The sequence below is a fragment of the Toxorhynchites rutilus genome, chromosome 2, assembly GCF_029784135.1.
Source record: "Toxorhynchites rutilus septentrionalis strain SRP chromosome 2, ASM2978413v1, whole genome shotgun sequence".
NCBI classification, from domain to species: Eukaryota; Metazoa; Arthropoda; class Insecta; order Diptera; family Culicidae; genus Toxorhynchites; species Toxorhynchites rutilus.
The window spans coordinates 299,329,055-299,350,261 of record NC_073745.1 but is presented as its reverse complement, the minus strand read 5'-3'; the positions used below and the strand labels follow the sequence as shown (position 1 = coordinate 299,350,261).

The following is a 21,207-nucleotide window of genomic DNA, read 5'->3' as shown; positions in this document are numbered from 1 at the left end:
GCTTCAAGTACAGTTTCGCACACATAGACAAAGCCGACGCAGTGGCAGTGGTGAGAGACTACGGGAAGGTCGCACAAATTGCCGCCTGCCGCACACAGCCAAACAACGGCCGGCGAAAAGCTAAGTTCAGACTTTGGCGTGTGTTGGTACAATCCGCCCCCCCCCCCCCCTCTCAGCAGGAGCAAGTCCCCCACAACTACACATTCTAGCGGTGCTTAGATGTGTTCGATAGCGAGAACCATATGTTTTATTGGGAGGCCGATGGTTGTGGGTGGTGGGTTGTGTGGATGAACGACGTGATGTTGTGATGAGTACATAGGTACTGCTTACCACCACCATCACCACTACATCGGAGGAAGGGCTGTTCCGAAGATGATAAGTTAGGCTGTGTGCATTCGCGTTACACAGACGGTGAACAGACGCAATTTTTTGCCGTTGTGATTATGTATTCTCGTATACATATATACGGTTACGGACGGGTGCAAAAGTGGGTCAGTCAATTTGTGTCGGGCCGCCGCTGTGTGTTCTTTATGGAATTCTTCAGAAGTCGGTGCGTTTCTTGCGTGACGCATCGTGTGTATACTCGTGATGGTCTCAATTTGTGACACCATTTATTGGGATGAGAATACATGGTGTACAGCCTTTTTTTTTCATTCGTTACACGTTTACGCTTTACAGGATGGTGGTGGGTCACTTTGCGGGAGTCGAGTTATGAAAAATATTGACTATACACTTCAAAAAAGGTAGATTATTGGGATTTTAGCCATACGGCAAATCTCTCATCATGTAATCTAAAGACGCTGTAGACCAGGAAACGCAGAAAATGAAACCAGTATACTTACTGTTGCTTTTAATTCCGCTATTCGTGACGACTTTCACCACCTTCGCGCATCCGCTACGACCACATGATCGCACTTTCCTCTTCGTCAATTTCCAACTTGTGTGCTGCTATGTTTCACCCACTTGGTTCTTTTTTTTTTTTGCTATCTCTCTCTTATTTCACATCGCGAAGGCCACCATCCACACCAAGAAGGTGTAAACCAAAACAAACATGGAAAATGTCCAGACCCCTGCTTGAAGAGCTTGAACGCGGTGTTCGTATGACTAACGCGAATCTTGAACTATTTTCAATGCGCGGTACGATTATTTAATCGAGCAAATGGTAGCTTTTTTAAACAGGGTGTCGACTCAAAACTCGAAGAAAATTTCCCTGATTTTCCAGTAATTTTTCAGAAAAATTCCAGATGTAGACTGGTAATTACATTTCCTATTAGGGGCTGTCCACATACCACGTGGACAGAAAAAGCACGGTTTTATACTCCCCCCTCTCCCTCCGTGGACAAGCGTGGACATTTTCATAGCCCTACCCCCCTTTGTCCACGTGGACATTTTTCCTTTTATAATCAAAATAATTGAGGAAAGAACTGATTTGCACCTAAATTCCATTTTCTTCCTGTCTGGAAGGTCGGAAAATAATTAATTTTCTTGGATTTTTTTTTCGAATGTTACGAATAAAGTGAAGAGCTCGGGTATTTTAGTTATTGTTTAAGGTATATTTGTAGATGTATTTTTCATTTTTTAAGTGCATGAATAATGATTATTACGCTGTTCACTGCTGGATGCGTAGATGCTGTCCGAAAATTGGTACCTTGCTGGTGGAATCGGTTCCGAAGCAACGGGGTGTCGTAGAAAAAATTTCAATGAATATTTTGAAACATTAGGACAATACCTAAAGCGTTACATAGGGGTTTTTAAAAATTCGAAAAGTTGCCGAAATGGCGGCCATTTTTGTTAAAAATGAGTTATTTTTCATAAAAAATCGCTGTTTAGAAGCTCATAAAAAATCGAAAAAATTAGATCAAAAAATCGAAAAACCGCTATGTAACGCTTTAGATAATCCATTTTTAAAGGCTGATAAAAAATTTCAGCCAAATCGGTCGAACAGATGCTAAGATATTGATACCACCAGTTGAAAAAACACGGTATCGAGGAAAACGCGTTTCAAAATTCGTACAGTAACACTATATCCCTTGAGGTGAGGTCATACATTTGGCTGTAACTTTCCAACGAAATCAAATATCTAAAAGGGGCATAAGCTTCCCAAAAATGCAAAAAATAACAAAAATTCGATATTTTCGATTTTCCAGACCGGGGTCCCCCCCTTAGGTTGTTTTTATTTAAAATTTCACTAGTTGTACCCTGTACCAGTCGTGGCCCATTGTTTTTGTATGGTAGAGAAATGGGTAGAATAACAAAGCACATGCTTCATATGAGGTTAATTTTGAAATACTTGTGAGTATATGATATTTTTTGTTTTTCCATTATAAGCGAATATATAAAGGTTATCTGGTTTTGCTAACACAGAAACACGCAATTTACAGTTGACCAGATGAGGAACAATTCGCATCTGAATATAAACTACACAACTTCAAAGATTGATCTTCAGCTTTACTAATTGTAATTGCCAATCGCCAATCAAATAAAAATAAATGGATAAATGGAATACACTTAATAATAATAAAAGTTTTCTAAACACTTGCAAAAAAAATACGTTGATATCACATAGACGCCAGTAATAATCCAATCAACTTGATTAATTTGCTTCCATTTGATTCATATGTAACATTTTACATTTGAATGGAACATTTTACTACAGAGATGCATTGTTCTGCATTGTTTTATGGCAGAGTTACAGTGTTACTCAAAATTTTAGATGAAAAAAATCTTTGCCCACTCCGGAAAATGATCGATCACTGCTAATCTCTGGATTTCCGATTCACCTTTACTCGGTAGCACAATTCAAAATCTTTTCCGCCATAGTTCGGAGAATTTTCAGAGGGTATTAAAAGCGTATTAAGATATTTTATTATTTTTCAAATCCTTATAGACCATTCTGCATTGAGTGTCTAGACGGCTTCCAAAGTGCTCGCGGAGAAGCATTACATCAGAAAACTCACGATTCATTGATTCCCAACTATGAAATCGAGCTCATATCTCAACTATGAAAGTTGAACATTTCTTGAGACCAGTTTTTGCTTGAAATTGATCCCAAATCTAAAAGTACGCTACATAGAACAATTTAATTGAATTCATTTGAAAGATGAGAAAATTTTCCATAATATTCTGTTGTAGAACATTTTAAATAGTGAAAGATAACAATAGGAATAACATTGTGGTGTCGAGGAAGGAATTGTAGAAGGATTGGAGAGCTTTAATTTTGTTGATAGAAACAATCAAGTTTATCATCAAATAATAATAAAACCCTTAAAAAACGAAAAATTTTAACTATTTTTCCACTTCTAAAAGGCACTTCAATCAATCAATTCAAATCTTTTACAACTGCAATCTATGCTATTAAAACTGAATGAAGTTAAAGAAAAAATATTTTCTGAAGATTTTTCACTCTATTTTATCTTTTTCTTTGAATAAATACCAATAACTCCTAAAAATACAAAATAGCAATAACACAGAGACGCGCATAGTCTAGAGTACGCAAATTACGATTTTCGCGAGAGTATAGGAGTGCTAATCCATCAATCTATTGATGAATCCGGAGCCACCCAAATTCAAGAGTTTTCTCTTCTCCTTTGTGAAAGTCCAGTTGCAGCTCGCGTAATATGACCAATTCAAGTTGGTATCATCCATCGACACAAGAAGAAGTTTTTTTTTGGCAGACTTATCTCACTTCTTAACTAGGCGAACCTAGCCAGAGTTTTCCCCTGCCCCCGGGCTTCTGAATGCCAAAGGGGGACTAGGCTCTGCGGAATGCACGTATCTGCATGCTCGTGCTGTTTCAGTCCTGGCCGAGAAATTGTCGGACAATCGCGCAGGTGCTAAGGATGACCGACTTTTGGATGCCGGCCAATTCCTTCTCCATATTCAACACCTTTAGCGCTTCCAGAAGTGTCTTCGGGACGATTCCAGTTCCAGAGAGAACGACTGGAACAATTCTTGGGACCTCCCTTAGCCCCCACAGTTCCTTGAGCTCCACGGCCAATGGTCGGTACTTGCAGATTTTGCGACCGTGGGTCTCCTCCAGATTCTAGTTCAGTGGAATAGCGACATCGATGATGGTGACTTTGCGGTCGCTCTTGTCGTAAACCATTATATCTGGGCGGTTGTGGTGGATCGAGAGGTCGGTCAGAACAGTGCGATCCCAGTACAGCTTGAAACGGTCATTTTCCAGGACAGGTGCAGGCAGGTACCGGTAGTTTGGTACGTTGTCTTCCAGTAGAGCACATTGGAGCGCCAGTTGTGGATGAACAATACGGGCCACGTTGTTGTGGCGCTCGGTGTAGGCTGCGTTGGCCAAAACGGGACAGCCTCCCATAATGTGCTCTATGTTTTCACCTGGCTGATGACACATCCGGCAAATGTCATCAACGTCTTGATGCCAGACGTACCGCCTGCAGTTTCTCGTCGGCATTAACCTGTCCTGGATGGCTATCATGTCGGCTTCTACTACTGAAGAGAGTTCACCACGCGTTAGCCACAGATTAGATGCGGCCTTGTCGACGTGTGGCCGGTCCAGTTGATGGGGGTGGGCACCATGCACTGCCTTCTGCTTCCAAGCTGCAATCTTCTCCTCCACTGTCTGCAGATTGCAGTTTAGTTGGTACTCCGCTTGCGCCAAGTGCAGAGCGCTGTATCCTCTGTCAGCGGCGCAGACAGCCCGGTATAGCGCGTTGTCGTACCTGGGCAACACACAGTGCAGATATGTCGACTATTCCAAGTCCCCCTTCTTTGCGTGGCAGTGAAACTCTCTCCAGTGCCGATTGAGGATGGTGCATTCTGGCCTCTTTAAATGCTTTCCTCATCCTCCTCTCAAGGTCCTCTAGGTTAGTTTTGCTCCATTTGACTACACCAAAACTGAAGGTCAGCAGGGGAACCGCGAATGTGTTGATCGCGCGTACCTTGTTCCCCGCGTTGAGGAACGTCCTCAGGACACAGTTCACTCGACTCAAGAACTTGTCTCGCAGCTCCGTCTTGATGTCGGAGTGGCGAATCCCGGTGAGCTGTCGGAATCCAAGGTATTTATAGGATTCGCCACGAACCATGTCTCTTATAAACTCGCCGTCATAGACCTCGTAGCCTCCGGATTCGGTAAGTTGTCCCTTCAGCAGGTGGACACAGCGGCACTTGTCGAGGCCGAACTCCATGCAAATGTCCCTGCTTATATCTTCGACAACCCGGATAGCTACACCTAGACGCTGACGTGAATCAGCGTAGACCTTGAGATCGTCCATGTAAAAGGTATGGGTCACTTCTTCGTTGGCGCCATCCCCATACCTTATCTTATAGCCATGACCGTTCCTATTGAGCGTCCTACTGAGGGGGTTCAGGTCCAGACAAAACCAAAGCGGGCTGAAAGAGTCGCCTTGGAATATCCCCCTCTTTATCTGCAGCGTTCTAGACTGCAACACATTTTCCCCATCACTAAGGTGCAGAGACGTACTCCACTGCCTCATCGCATGCTGCAGGAACCTAACGACGACGGGATCAATTTTGTAGAGCTCCAATACCCGGACGAGAAACGAGTGAGGTATGGAGTCATAAGCCTTCCTGTAATCGATATAGGCCATGCTTAGGTTCCGCTGGTTATAAACCGCCTGGCCGACGATAGCTGCGTCGATGATGGCCTGGTCTTTGCAGCCATGCGTATTCTTCCTGCATCCTTTCTGCTCTTCTGCGATGATGTGATGTTGTTCGCAGTGAGCAGAAACTTTGGCGGTTATGATGCTGCTTAATATCTTGTACAGACTCGATAGGCACGTTATCGGTCTGTACTTTGATGGGTTCAATGTGTTGCTGTCTTTCGGGAGGAGGAATGTGACGCCGCGGATGGCGAATTCAGGGAGGTTGTGTGGGTCACGTAGCACCTTGTTGAAGCACTCAGCTATCTTTGAATGTGCGACGGTTAGCTTCTTGTGCCAGAAGTTCTGAACACCATCGGAGCCCGGTGCTGCCCAGTTCCTCAGGTACCGCGAGGCTTCGCGGACATCGTTCTCTTCGACGATGATAGCTGGCATCTCTCCAATTTTACCACAACTCTCCTCCTCCCGTCTTAACCACATTTGCCCGTCGCGATGTTGTACTGGGGTCTCCCAACTACCAGCCCAGAAGTTCGTCACATCGCTAATATCTGGCAAACCTTCGCGGTAGTCGGGCTTCTCGTCGCTAATGTGGTCGTAGAACGCTTTTTCGTTATCTCTGAACATCCGATTTTGTTCCTGGCGCTTTGCAGAGTCAGAGTAACGTTTCAGCCGTTTAGTTAGGACGCTCAATTGCTGTACCAGTGTGTCGAGTTTTTCCGTCAGCTGGTGAGCTCCCAGCTGGCGAAGTTCAGTAGGCCGCACGATCACAGCAACTTGGCGACATAATTTCGCCGATCTGCTGCCTCTTTTGTACGCCATCAGTCTTCCAATTGCGGCGCGCTTGTTTAGGATCCGTTGCTCCAATCTCCTTCGCCATGGAGGCTCACGCCTTTCACGGAGATGTTGGCGGTCGCCACTTTTGGCGGTCGCCACAGCAGCACAGTAAACTTTCAGTTGCAGCTCCTCCATGTTCTCAGCATCAACCAAGTGCAGCGGAAGAACGTGCTCGTTCATGAGCTTTACTGCACTTGTCAGCTTGCGGGAATGCTGCAACTTCGGGATCCTGGGGCGCGACAATGGGTCTGTGTCGCGGAACTGTGAGATCGCCTCGTCGTAGTGGAAGACCAGATCGCGTAGTAGTTGTTGATCTGGCTGTGGGTCTTCCGGCTCAGGGGGTTGTTGTACTGTGGCCTCCACTGGTGCTGATTCGCGTGCCCCACTCGCGAATGAATTGCTCAGCCGTACTGAACTTCGTCTCGACACATCGCTTGCTCTGTTGTTCCTGGAGCTTATTTCTCTCTGCACCTGCTGCTTGATCTCGTCAATTTGCGTTTGGGAGAGCATGTTGTTGCGTACTATCGCTCTACGCCTCGCGTTCATCGCGTTCTGATCAAGCCTCCCGACGAACTCTGGATACGCTTCCTCGAACATTGTTAGTATTCGAGGGCGACCGCTCATGTCCGTCTCCAAAGCAGTGCAGATGTAATAGGCGCGGATCACGAATTCGTTCATTTCGTGTGTCCACATGATCCGGCGCCTAGTGGTACCCACGAGTGTGGACGACTGCCGTCTGGCAGTCACAACACGCCTCGTAGGCGCAGCGTTTCTTGGGTGATGTCGATGGCTGCTGTTTCCGTGTGGCGGTAGCTCTTCGGGTTGAACCCGGCTGGTGGCCCGCTCTTGCACCTCGCCCTCCAGCCGCTGGCCGCTCGCTCTTACTCCCGTTCCAGGACCAGCTCCAGTTCGGGGACCCTCCTCGGGCGATCGCATTCTAAGTATTCTTCGTGAACGTAGCTCCATTTTCTGGGTGTATCTCCTTTGCCCGGGAGACAGCGGGTTGGCAAGGCCTCCATGACCCGGGAGGCCTTCCCCGGGAGAGATATAGCGCTCTGACTCGCTCGCACCCCCTCACTTAGCCACTTTCGACACCCGTTCTCGGAGCCAAGACCAGGTGTGTGTTTCCAGTTCACGCCCGATCTAAAAATGTCGTCATATGATCTTCGTGGAGGCGTGAGATAGGAACAGTTGAGACCAACGGGCAGGCTCCTACCCTAGTGTTGATCCCCATTTGAGAACCATTTTTTTTTTATCCCATTTATTTATTCAAGGCTCATTAGCATTTTAGCTGTAACAGAGCTGAATTTTTAATCGTGTACATGTCACATGGATACCATATATCTATAATTAGCACATTACACAGTTGCCATTCAGACATTTATTTATTCAAGGCTCATTAGCATTTTAGCTGTAACAGAGCTGAATTTTTAATCGTGTACATGTCACATGGATACCATATATCTATAATTAGCACATTACACAGTTGCCATTCAGACTGTGTAATGTGCTAATTATAGATATGATAACCATGTGACATGTACACGATTAAAATTCGGCTCTGTTACAGCTAAAATGCTAATGAGACTTAAATAAATAAATGGGATAAAAAAAAACATCTGCCATTCGCCACTATTCCTTCTATACCATTACATATGGTACATTCACACAGTAGCCATCTAGGCGTAAGAGTATTCTTTCTGTTCTTCCATTATCCAGTTGGACCACCGGATAGCGGAGACAGTTGAGTGATCATTGTTGAGTTATTTATAGAACAGCAGCCCGATGTGTCTTGCAGAGCAGAGCAGTTGTATGGATGAATCGATCTTATTTCGACCGTGGATCGATTTCCATCGCTGATGATTGTTGCGTGGACGTAGCTATTCTGTAACAACACAAAGATGGTCAATGAGGGTCCTGAGTTTTGAACTCACGATCGATCGCTTACTAAGCGAACGCGCAACCAATGTGGCTACAGAGACCCCCAGAAGAAGTTTGTTCAAATATATAATTCCCAGACCTTCTTTGAAAGCTGCAAGTAAATCTCTGATGCTTGGGAACGATCCAAGAACATTGACGTCATGTAACGATTTACCACCTCCATTTATTCTTCATCCCAAAATCTGATATTCAGATGCAACTGCAGCCTCTTTGTAGTCTTGTTCAAAGACTTGTCGAAACCAACGACAAAATATAGCTTGCGAAGTTCATCGAGCTCAGAATTCTCAGGTTTGGAATTCGTGGCAAAGTCTAACATCATCATGAAGCTCATTTTATCACGCCCTCAGCTTTTGGTGTCATCAAAATTATTGCAATAATAAAAATTCTAAATGGCGGAATTGAATTTTTCCAGATTGGTGTCGAAATTCCCTGATATTCCCTGATTTTCAAGGATGTTTCAAGGTAGTCGACACCCTGTTTAATCTCTCTTTTCCTTTTTCTTAGCATTTATAGGATAGCTTCTGATCAATATGTTTTCTTTTTATCATTTCAGTAAAACTGTGCGAAAATGACCGGGTAACTATCGACGACTTCAAACTGCTAAAAGTGCTGGGCACGGGTGGTAAGTTCGAAACACATTTACTCATAGTTAGCAACCATAATCAACCAATAATTTCGTATTTTTCCCAGCATATGGCAAAGTATTCCTGGTGCGTAAGATCGGCGGTGTGGACCACAACAAGCTGTACGCGATGAAGGTGCTGAAGAAGTCCACCATCTGCCAGAAGAAAAAGACGGCCGAGCATACTAAAACCGAACGACAGGTATGTGTAAGAATGTAAAACAACCTCTTATACTGAAATCTTCATACAATAAAAATGAGTTTTGTCGAAATGGTTTCACAATAGTGAAACCTTACTCGTTATATCCAGCAGACGCTCACATGATATATCTCGTGATTTTAAGAACACCAAAGGGTTTAAAAAAAATCATGCTAAATGTCTTAAAATTGCTTGAAACGTCGAGCTGACAATTGACAAGTGATAAGATAAATATATAGTGTTTGAAGAGAACATACACCGGAAAAACATTCGTTGAGATTGTATCGAATTGGGCATATTTTACATGCGGATTCGTATATCCAAACAAATACATAGATCTACGAATTTTTCTGTCGACAGTAATGAGCTTTAAAGTTTGATTTATTCACTGGCACAGACTCACTAGATTTTTTCTTCATTTCCTATTGGTATGACTCCATTTTAAAGAACAAACTAGCGATAACCCAATTGGTTAAGTAGACTTTTAAGCATTTCTCAGCTCTTTAAAATTATTGAAAACTATCCAGTTTTTCTAGATAGAAATCTCGATAATCTCAAGGTATTGTAACGTTCATATTCGGTGCGCAATTAAGTTTTCACTGTTTTTTTTAACAAAATGCGTTTTACTGTGAAAAATGGTTACAAATCAATCATTCAAAACATTGCCAATTTGATCGAGTTAACATGACATTCAATTATTTGAGTTGTTGTAAGAAATTCATTTTTCATCACCCGTTAAGATGTGATGAAGAAATTCTTTTTTTTTTCTTGCCGCTAGAGTAGCTGTTCACAGTCGCCATATCGACCTATCCAACGGTATTTTTCAAAGCTAGGCAAGGCTCTTCAATACAAATAAAAATGTACTGTTTTGCGTTGAATATCAGGATATGTTTCTTTATGGTTTGTATAGTATAGTTCTTTTTAGGAAGTAACTACAACATCGTGAATTCAACTCAGAATTGTTGGTACCACTGTTTAACAGTCGTGAAGTATTGTGCTCCATCGCAAAACAATTTTTTGGGTTTTCTCCAACACTATTCAAGAGCGACAGCATCGTCATTAAGATCGCTGAACACCATACCTGCGTGGAACATTAAGACTCATGAAGTTTTACAGTTTTACAATCCAAAGAACACAAATTTTTCAGAAAAAAATGCATAACATTTTGCGGTGGTAAGGGCCTAGTTATGGCAGAATATCTTTTTTTTAATTGTTCCCATATGTGCCTCAGTCTCCTTTTTTTTTAGTATCTATCCATTTTCAATGCTATCATCAAAGTTCGGTTAAGAGATGATATACTCGAGTAATTTTCACCCTCTACATATCAATATTTTCACTTTGGTTAAGGGCTTTGGTTATGGGAATCTTCTTTGTATTCATTCTTCTTTGTATTCATTCGTATTCATTTTTCTGAGATACGAGGTCTATCCAGAAAGTAGCAAACGTTGTAAACTAGCACGACAGCAACGAAACTGGAGCTGCCCTCTTGATATTAGAAATTTCCAGCGCTTAGTACGCAACAAACTGTACTAGCGAGAGGTACATATCTCTCACTGTAACCAGTTGAAATGTGCGCTGCAATGAAAAATCAAAAACGTCTACTAATTTCTGGATTGCCCGAATAGCTTATACACTTACAGTGGACCCCGATTATCCGCGAAAGCGAGTTCCATAGTAATTCTATAGAACTTCCCAAAAAATTGTCAGTAAGACGTAGGCGCTTGCTCTTTTGTTTTGGTCATAGCTTTTATATTATCTGACCACTGGTGCAGACGACCTTGCAGATAGATAGTTTAATGCTTTCTGCATTGATAAAACATAGTTTTCATGCTGAAATATCTTTATTTTGTGTTTAAACCCCATTTGTAGTCGTATATCGCGTTATCCGTGATTTTCGTTATTCGCGGTGACCTTGCCAGACTATTTCGCGGATAATGTTATTGTTGAATTACGAGATTCTGTTAAACCTACCTTGCCTTGTGGTAGACTCTACCAGGTAGAGACGGAACGGTTGATTACTGTTCTCCGAATTCTATTCGCTTCTCTTCATTCCATTTCCGCGCCAAGTCGTTTCTTTCAATTTCAACTTTACGGACTTAAATTTTCACAATTGGAAGAAATATGGATTCTGCACCGTTATGCATTCTATTTGAAAAGTGTGTAAAAAGTAACTCAAAGTAAGACATTGTATCGAGCGATTTTATCCTTATTGCTTGAAATCCCAAAGGATGTTCCCGCTTCAGCTGTGGATTTGATTTCTTGTGTAAGACTACCGACCTTAACCCTTCTAGACCACTCTATTCGAGTTTTATATTCCTGGTGGAACATGGACTTTCAAATCTTTTGATAGCGTTTGATTTCCCCATATTTCAAGACATTCAATATGCCTCTTATTCCAAAATTGTGGTTTCATACGGCGTGCCAAATTCGTAGAACGAAGACAAGAATTCGTGCCATTGATTTGAAAGTATTTTTGTGCAGAGAGATTAGGACCATAATTCATTTCATTTTTATTTATTATATTGCTATTCCGTTGAAAATTATACTAAAAGTAGCTACTCCAAATTGCTTCGTTCGTTTCAATATTTTTCACAATACTTAGGTTTTTGAACATTAGAATGGAAAATGAAAAACAAACATTGTATTGTCAGGATTGGACTGGTTTTGTTTTTTTATAGAGGTTTTAAACTTGAAAGTTCATTTGTTCGTTCATTTATTCTAGTATAGTCAGTGATGAGATTCGTCACGGTACATGATTTTCTAGTCTCTGTGCGGGAAACAGCTTGCAGTCTGTATAACTTTAATGGGCAATAAATTCGGTTAAAGCAAGTATGTGTGGAACGTACATAACCTAACATAATCAACCAAATAACTAAACCTAATAAAATACTAGAAGATGTAAACTTTTCTACAGTACATATAGTTTGATAAAAAAATTGTATTGTATAAAAAAACCATTGGATTGAACCTCCTTAAAAAGAAAAAAAACAGGTTTTGGTCAATGTTTTTGTTTGACAATTTTTCGACTTTCGTGATTTACCGGAAAATAAATCATTTATGAACAATAATCAAAATATCACCAATGGCTTTCGTTAAAAAATAATTTTTACAGCGTGATCATTATTGTGTTCATAACTAATGGTCGTATGGGTTCAAGGCTCCTACAGTATATGTCAAAAACGACCCAAAATCATTGAGAAAAGGGCTAAATCAAGTGTTAGGTTTAAATTTTTCAGATAAATAATTGAGTATGTCCGACTATGTAATTTTTGACTGCTTCTGCTGTTGCGTTGAGAAGCCTTTTAAGTAAACGTACATGATAAGACAACGAATTCCACCAACATCATGATGTGAAAAATTGAAGTTGGTCTATCGAGAATAGAACCGTCACATTTTGAACGTTGTTTAAAAAGTTTCCACCGATTGGCGATAATAAAATTAGAGTAATCTCTCATATGTGTTGCAGATGAAGTCTCAACCAATTCGTCCGCCCTGCTCACTAGGTTCCTTTTTCCTTTTCAACAGGTTCTAGAATCGATCAAAACATCTCCCTTCCTAGTGACGATGTACTATGCTTTCCAAACGGACTCCAAGCTGCACATAATTCTGGACTACGTGAGTGGTGGTGAACTGTTCACCCATCTCTACAACAGAGAACATTTCACCGAGGATGAGGTGCGAATATACATCGCGGAAATCATCGTCGCCCTGGAACAACTTCATAAGGTCAGTGTTGAATGATTTTCACTATGAATTCATGACTAAAATTACGATTGTATGCATTTTGCAGCTGGGAATCATCTACCGCGACATCAAGCTGGAGAACATCCTGATCGACGCGGATGGGCACATCGTGCTGACAGATTTCGGCCTATCTCGGGAGCTCGTGTATGAAAACGAGCGGGCACACAGTTTCTGCGGTACCATCGAGTACATGGCGCCGGAGATTGTGAAATCAAACCAGAATGGTCACGATGCGTCGGTCGACTGGTGGTCAGTCGGCGTGCTGACGTTCGAACTACTCACCGGCAGCTCACCGTTCAGTTCCGAGGAACTGGCAACCCAGACGGAAATCTCGAAGAAAATTACCAACACCGAGGCGATCATACCGGAGCATCTTTCCCGCGAGGCGAAAGATTTTATCCGCAAGCTGCTGGTGAAGGATCCCCGCCGGCGGTTGGGCGGGGGATCGGCCGATGCGTCCGAACTGAAATCGCACAACTTCTTCAAGTCGATAAACTGGCGTCTGCTGGCGGACAAGAAGATTGCGGCCCCCTTCAAGCCGGTGATCGAGAACGAACTGGACACGAATAACTTTAGCGATGAGTTCACGCGGCAAACGCCGGTCGATTCGCCCACCTCCGCGCCACCAAACTCGGAACGATTGTTTAGAGGTAAGTTTAGGGGGGAAAATGGGTGATCATTAGGTGGTGTGAAATTAAAGTACGTTTTGTATTGTTCTTTTCAGGTTATTCGTACGTTTCACCCGGTATACTATCGAATAAAGTCGATAGAAATAAGTACGCGAAGAACAAAAACATGCGACCGCATGAGGCTTCCATTAGACGATTTGTTAGCAGGGTGAGTTTACCAACTTTTCATTTGTATTTTGTGTTTCATTAAATTTATGTTATCCTTTCAGAGTTCGCCGTTCTACAAAAAATACGAGCTATTGTCTGATCACGCGATTGGCGATGGTATCTTCTCGACCTGCCTCAAGTGTCGTCCGCTTTCGGGCTCTTCCACAAACAGCAATAGCCAAAAAAGTAACAACCATAGCAGTAAGTCCCAGAAATTCGCGGTTAAGGTACTGTTTAACCATCCGGAGCCTGCGGCGTACGCCCGGCAAGAGATCGAAACGCTCAAGGCCTGCCAGGGGCACGCGAACGTCGTCCGGTTTGTGGAGGCCCTGAAGGATTCGAACCACATCTACATCGTTTTGGAGCTGCTCGATGGTGGCGAACTGTTGCATCGGATAAACCAGAATAGGAGTTTTAACGAAAGCCAAGCGCGGCATTACTTCCGCCAGATGGTACAGGCGGTCGCGTTTATGCACCAAAAGGGCATCGCTCACTGTGATCTCAAGCCGGAGAATGTGCTGTTCGAGTCACCCAATTCGGAGCATTTGAAGCTGATCGATTTTGGGTTCGCGAAAAGCATCGAGAACAACAACTGTTTGGTTTCGTCTCCGATTACTGGAACGTTGGGTTATACTGCGCCGGAGGTGTTCGAAAATCGATCGTACGCGCTGGAATCGAGCGATCTGTGGTCACTGGGTGTGATACTGTACACGATGCTGTGCGGCCAGGCTCCTTTTACGCCGAGGCAATTTTTCGGCCATCCAAATCTAGCCTCGTCCGCGAAACAGATGGAAATTATCACCGACAAGATTCGACGCGGTTCGTTTGACCTGGCTTCCTCCGCGTGGGTTTGTGTAAGTGAAGATGCCAAAGACATAGTCAAAAGTCTGCTGACGGTGGATCCGGGCAGGCGGATAGCGATGGAACAGCTGTTGGTGCACGATTGGCTGGACCTGTCCCGAACGGCCGAAGTGCATCGACAGTTGAAGATGGTTTACGCCCAGCAGAGCCTGCCAGAGCTGGAAGCGAACGTGAGGAATACATACGATGCGTTCCGGCGGGCAGAGGAGGAAGGCTTCCGACTTCGGGAGGTAAGTCGGGGGAACAGGAAACAGCGGCGGTCGAATGGAACCAAATCGAAGAATTCGACCGAGAGCCAGTACAGTAGTTCGATGGAGGAAAGCACCTCCAGTGGTATTGGAAGAAGCAAATCGAGCAAGAGTAGTTCTATTTCTGACAATAACCAGCGGACTGCCAGCGTTTCCAGCAACAATTCCGAAGTGGTGGTGATAGACGAACCAGAAGACGAAGACGACGAGGATGAGATTGAGCTGAAGCCAACGAAACCGGCGAAGCCAACGACTGAAAGCAATAACAATGACGTGAAAAAGTTGAGCTCGTCGAAGGTGGAAGACGAGCCGGATGAAATCGACGATTTCCTAGTGGATCAGATACTCCATGATGTCGAGGAGGTCGTTGAGGAACAACAGGCGGAGACGAGGAGGCAACAGGCAAGGGTGGTGGAAGCACGAAGAAGTAAATCATGTGACAGCGAAACCAGCAGTAGTACTGTTCCTCTGGTGTATGAAAACATGAGTCCTCAGCCGCAGCAGGAACAACTTCCTGTCGCGACTGAAGAGAAGGATGATGATGAGGAGGAGAAGGAGGAGGAAGAGGCGGAGGAGGACGATGAGGAGGTAGTCGAATTTTTAGATTTAGAGGAAGCATTCGATCATAATATTTCATCCTGTTCGGAAGAATCGATGGTGGAAGGCTTGAGGGCCTCGATCGATGCCGAACAACTAGAGTTGGGTTTCGACGAGTTCATATTCCGCGGGTTCGAAGAATCTGAGTTGAACGACCGTGAAATCCCAATCAGTCTCAGTTTCACAATCAATCCTTTGGGTAGATTACGCAAAAGACGACTCGAGCAGGAGGAAATACCAAACCGAAAACCCAAACGGTTACGACCGACCGTTAATTATGTATATTAGAATTGTTCGTCATCCGTCGTTCGGACACTTCCGCTTCGTACTTGCATAAACAACCTTTTCTATACTTGTTTGAGACGGTATACGCAATCAAGCATCTCTTGAAGCAAAGGGACACTCTGGTAGTAAGACATGGAACACCATTAAGTGCACTTATTAGACTTGTTACTATATATAGAGTACGAGCAGAGAGCGAAGTGTTAACGATGGGGAAAACACATTGTTAAAATAAATGTACGCCAACCGAACGAACCACAACTTTTTAAGACCGTGTATCATATACAACACAATGACAGCAGAGATGTCCTCTATGTTCAGAGTTCAATTTGAAGGCGCGTGAATTTGACATTCGGAGGGGACGGCTTCCCGCTGTTGTAACCAAACGACAACAAAAATCCGGTTTCTAGCTGGTGGAACCAAAACACCATTATGTCACGAATAAGGTGAATTAATTATTTTTTATTTTTCCCCAAATTGAAAACTGCCAGTTTCGTCTATCACAACACGTATTTAACCTGTGAGCTGAGTGCGATGCGTCGTATTTATATTTATTTACCACTCAACGATTCCATCATGGTCATCCATCCATCCATCCATCTTCCCGAATCGCGCTTATCTCATTCACTCATTCAGACCAAAACCGGGGGACTGTTAACCACTTATCAATTGTAGTAGTAGCTATATAAAAGAAGAGCCTTCGGAAGGAATATGCCTTAAATCATATCACCAAAAGCGAAACATAAACAAGCAAGCAAAAGAAACAAAAAAAAAACAATGAGCGAACAGTTAGCGAGCGAATTCCGGAGTGTATTACCATACATTTGGTTTGTTTTTCGTGATTGTTTTCAGTTTCGAATTTTTCGAATTTCTACCTGGGAAACAGACCTTTCATCAGAAATCCAGTGTGAATGAAATTTTCAATATGTCTTCAGTGAAGGAGATAATGTTTTTATCCAAATTAACCACTATGACTCAAGAATAATGTTTCAAAATACGTATTTTTTTCGAAAATCAGAACTCGAAAACTGTTGGTTGTAGCGGAATGGTCTCTGAGAGAAAGTTGTAGACAATTTATTGTTCTCTGAATAAAAAATACACTTAATGTGTTTTTCCTCGGTTTCATTATGATTGAACATGATAATAATACAGAAATGTAATTAAAGGCAAGTAGCAGTTTAAAGTTATTACACCCGTTTCTTCATTAATCTCATTAATCATCAGTGCCCTGATGAGACTAAAATGAAATTATGGGCCCTATTCCAGAAAACGAGACGAGCAGACGAGCGCTCGTCTCGTTTGTTTTCATATTCCAGAAGCCGAGCTCGACTAAAAACAGACGAGCAGCTCGTCTAGTTCGACGACCGTTTGGCCGCGCTCGTCAATGAATCAGTCGAATCGTCTAGTTTGTTAGATGTGTTTGTTCACCTTGTTGATTGAAAGCATCGGTATTCTTCTGCTCCGCCTTTATCTTCAAGAATGGTTTCACGGCTAAACTAGTATTGCATAAGCAATGTATGTTTTCAACTGCAATCATCAAATTCAATTCAGTAATTGCAAGATTTTATAGATTTTCAAATGGGCCTCTTCCAAACAACACAACCAAATGTCGAAAAGGGTCTTCACATATTGAACGAAAATGAGTAATTCAAAACAACTACTTTATTGGAAATACATATATATATATAGATGAATCGTTGAATAGGTGAACAAACATTGCCCCCAATAAATCCATAATAACAAAACGTCTGAGTGATGAAACCATATGCTCGAGGAAAAATATCAATGAAACCAAAAGATATATGAAACTTATTCCTTTTTGTTTTTTTTTTTTAAAATTTTGGCACTGAGAAAAGAGTATTGATTGATCAATTTTAAAATTGTTTGTTGTTTTTCTCAAAACAAAAACATGTCTTCTCATCTGACATCACTGATCATACCGAGAAAAACTGACTGAAGTCTCTCCAGTTTACCAAACAAAACATTTCAATGAAACTCGTGTACTGGAATGGGATATTTTGCTCGTCTCGACAGTGACTGAAACCGAGACGAGACGAGACGAATTGCTCGTCTCGTTTTCTGGAATAGGGTCCTATGTGAGTGTTGCATGGAAAAAAAATAATGGGCCATTTTGTGACTGCGGTCTCCTTGGATTTGGATTTTTCAAAACCTACTGTATTCTACTAGTCAAGCCCTTCCATTTGATACCCATATTGATTGGGTTTTGGAAAAAAAATAATCCCCATTTTGTGGTGGCGGCCATTTTGGATTATCATTTTTCGCAAATAACTGTGTTTTATTTGTCAAGAATCATTGGCATTAAAAAATGGACTTTTATCGGATGGTGATAAAAAGAACTAAGACAGATAAATGAGTTTGATAAATTTCCCAAAGAAGGTAATTATATAAGCTTTCTTGCAAAAAAAAGGTACGCCCTTGCGAGCGGCCTTCCGGCAGTTAACCGGAACATTCGCCATGGTGGACGAAAACCAGTCGTTACCATCCAGGGTGTGGTAGGTCTCGTCGTCCATGAATCCCGCCATGTCGCGATTCGCTGGGGAATCGACTTGACCATCTTATTCAGCCGCTGCCGCTGCATCATTACCTGCAGCTCCGAGGCCAGTGGACGGTACCTCCGGTTTCTGACATGTATGTCCATGTTCGCCAGGTACTTTTTCATTGTTTTGGCCGGTTGCACCGACCTCTCGGCCAAGCGCACGCAGCGATGTTGCCAGTTTCCCTTGGAGATACTTTAGAACTTCTTGTCGCTCAGGGTCGTCGGCCGTCCGGAACCGGGCTTTCATTCGATGCTCTGATTGTAGTCCAACAGTGCCAAGATGTTGTAGATGACGGAACGGGCGTATCCGGCGTCCACAAAGTGCAGCACGATGTCGGTTTCGACGCGGCGGGGTACCGTCCTTTGAACGCGCACACTTCTGAACGGAGTAGCTTCACTGTTTTCGCCATCACGGTGTTCGACTGATAGCCATCACGGAGTTCGACTGATAGAGCTGTCATTTTTTTTCTGCTGACTCATGGGTTACTATGATTGATGCTGCATGGGTAGTTTCGTCAGTGCGTGTGAAGGTAAACCCATGAAAAGTCGGCAATTTTCCATAGCCAATGGCATCATTTGTACGCAATCTATATCGATTTATTATCGATAGTTCGTTTTTCACTAGAGGCTTCGATTAGATCAGCAGTAGAATAGAAACGGAAAATAGTGTTTTTGGTAAGCGAGCGATAACATTCTACACCTGCTTCACGATTATAACCAAATGGATTTCCAGTTCAGGTCTCGGTTATTTAAGGTACTTTAACCTGAAGGTTATTCGTCCAGCACAAATAATACCCTCCCACCCCACCAATTACAATCATCAATCGATTGCGGCGTTGGAGTTCATGTGATATTATATGAAATATTCTCTATTCGTTTCTGCTAAAGCCTCCGTTCAGTCCGGCGGCCGAAACGAAATCGGGTTGGGAGAGAAGAGCATAATGCATAGGCCTGTGAGCGAGACCATCCTCATGTCACATCGCAATCACAACTCAATGAATTTCCGAGCGGGCGCCAGCCTATATACAGATTGGTGTGATTTCAATGATCTGTTTCAAAGCAACTTTTGAGCTATTGAATCAAAATTTCGGGCCAATAATTAACAAGCATATTACTGTTGGAAATTTTATTTTCAATCGAAATGATTATCATACCACTCTGTTCAGCCGGCAATATAAATTACGCGATTCTTTTGTGCGCACGCATCGATCCCACAAGAAAAAAATTCACTGTAATGAGAATGCTGATCGCTATGAGCGTTTGATTCGGACAGTCTTAAGAATGTTATAGAAAATTTCGTAAATACTTTGATAGTTATTTTCCTATATTTATTATTATCAATTTAAGGGTTTAAAAACAAAATCTAGAAATTTTACATTGAGGGAATTCCAACTGTTTCTCAGACACTATTCCACTACAATCAACGGTTCTCGAGCTATGGTTCACGAAGAAATGCATATGCGAAAACACACATGACTTTTCGAAAAATTTATCTTGAGTTGCAAAGGTGGTCAATGGGATGGATCGTTATTTCGGTGTAGGAAGCAGCGACATATTGAAAATTGTATTCGAATCGTTGGAGGTTGTGTTGAGTGGTTTACTCATCAAAATTGCTCAACATCTGTCATTCTCGCATCACGGTGGAACTTAAAATTAAAGCATAGGACAAAAATAGGGGCTGGACACGGATGCGTATGACTCAATGTGTTCCGGTGAAAACATCAAAACTTTTTTTTCGATGGGAAAAGACGTTGGTACAGGGATGATGAGGTTTTTTTATTGTTCTTAACAATTAATTATTTATCATCTGTAGCGCGTGTAAATAGAGACAGTATGTATAAATGCTGTGTGACCAAGGCAAACTTAGTAGAAAGTGTACCGAAGCCATCCCACCATAAGTTGTGTTCTGTTGCATCCGGATTAGATCCCCAGAATTGTTCTGGGTTAGTTTCCGAATGCAACGAACATGCTCTAGTAGGGATGTGCAATGCAATCGCGAAGTGAAAACAAAACAACAAATTAGTAAAGGCGCTATGCCAAATAGTATCAATCGAGTGTGTTTGCATGTGTGTGTCTAGTTGATAAGAAGATAAAAATGGGTATTCGCGAGTCTGCATGTGTGTGTTGTGTGTGTGCGTGTGTTGGACTGTAATTAAAGAAGTAGATGCGGTTGGGGGCGGTATATCTCACGAAGAAATGTTGTTTATTTTAGATCAAGGAAACAGTACTAGTAGACCATATTACAAAAAAACAAAATTTATATATATATATATATATATATATATCATCGATGATAAGACCATGCTAAAAATAATAATTTATGAAAAAGTGCAGACAAACATATTCTGAAAAACACAACACAATACAAATACAAAAAAAAAGAGAAACGTTAGTTAGTTTAATTGAATAGAGTGACCAGAGGTAGAGAATAAAACAAAACAAAAACATATGTTCTTAGCGAAATAGATAATGCGAAAGAGACAGGCAGAGGAAAGCTAGCCGTATTTTTATTAACAAGTAATTTAAAAAACACATAATTACCATCATGTAATCATTTTAGCTGTATTCTATAATTAGCGACAAATACACAGAAGATTGCATCAGAGATAAAGATACCAATCTAACAATATGTACATCCGGTAGGACAGGACAAATTTAACATTGGATTGACGCAACAGTTAGTGGAAATCCTTTTAGTTACAAGTATAAGTTAATTGAATAGACGTTTTTTAGTTAATTGCAATTGTTTTTTCTTGCTTAGTTCTAAGCGCACTTTTTTCTATTATCAAATTGAACGATGTGTTACGATGAGGAGGAGGACGCGAAGGTTAAACACTTTTATTTGAATGGAAACAAATTATAAATAAAATTTTGAATGAAAATATCTATGAA

At 42.1% G+C, this 21,207-nt stretch overlaps 1 protein-coding gene across 4 annotated transcripts in view; it reads left to right on the top strand.

Moving 5' to 3' along the window:
- The window catches only part of LOC129765386 (ribosomal protein S6 kinase alpha-5), a 68,712-nt gene extending 47,505 nt beyond the window's left edge, over positions 1–21,207 (top strand). For all 4 annotated transcript variants that reach the window (XM_055765654.1, XM_055765651.1, XM_055765655.1 and 1 more), the window contains 6 exons: positions 8,923–8,991; positions 9,060–9,193; positions 12,716–12,916; positions 12,981–13,584; positions 13,659–13,771; positions 13,833–21,207. In XM_055765654.1, the coding sequence (XP_055621629.1) occupies positions 8,923–8,991; positions 9,060–9,193; positions 12,716–12,916; positions 12,981–13,584; positions 13,659–13,771; positions 13,833–15,764 (3,053 nt within the window). In that variant the 3' untranslated portion in view covers positions 15,765–21,207. The remainder of the gene's footprint in view (positions 1–8,922; positions 8,992–9,059; positions 9,194–12,715; positions 12,917–12,980; positions 13,585–13,658; positions 13,772–13,832) is intronic.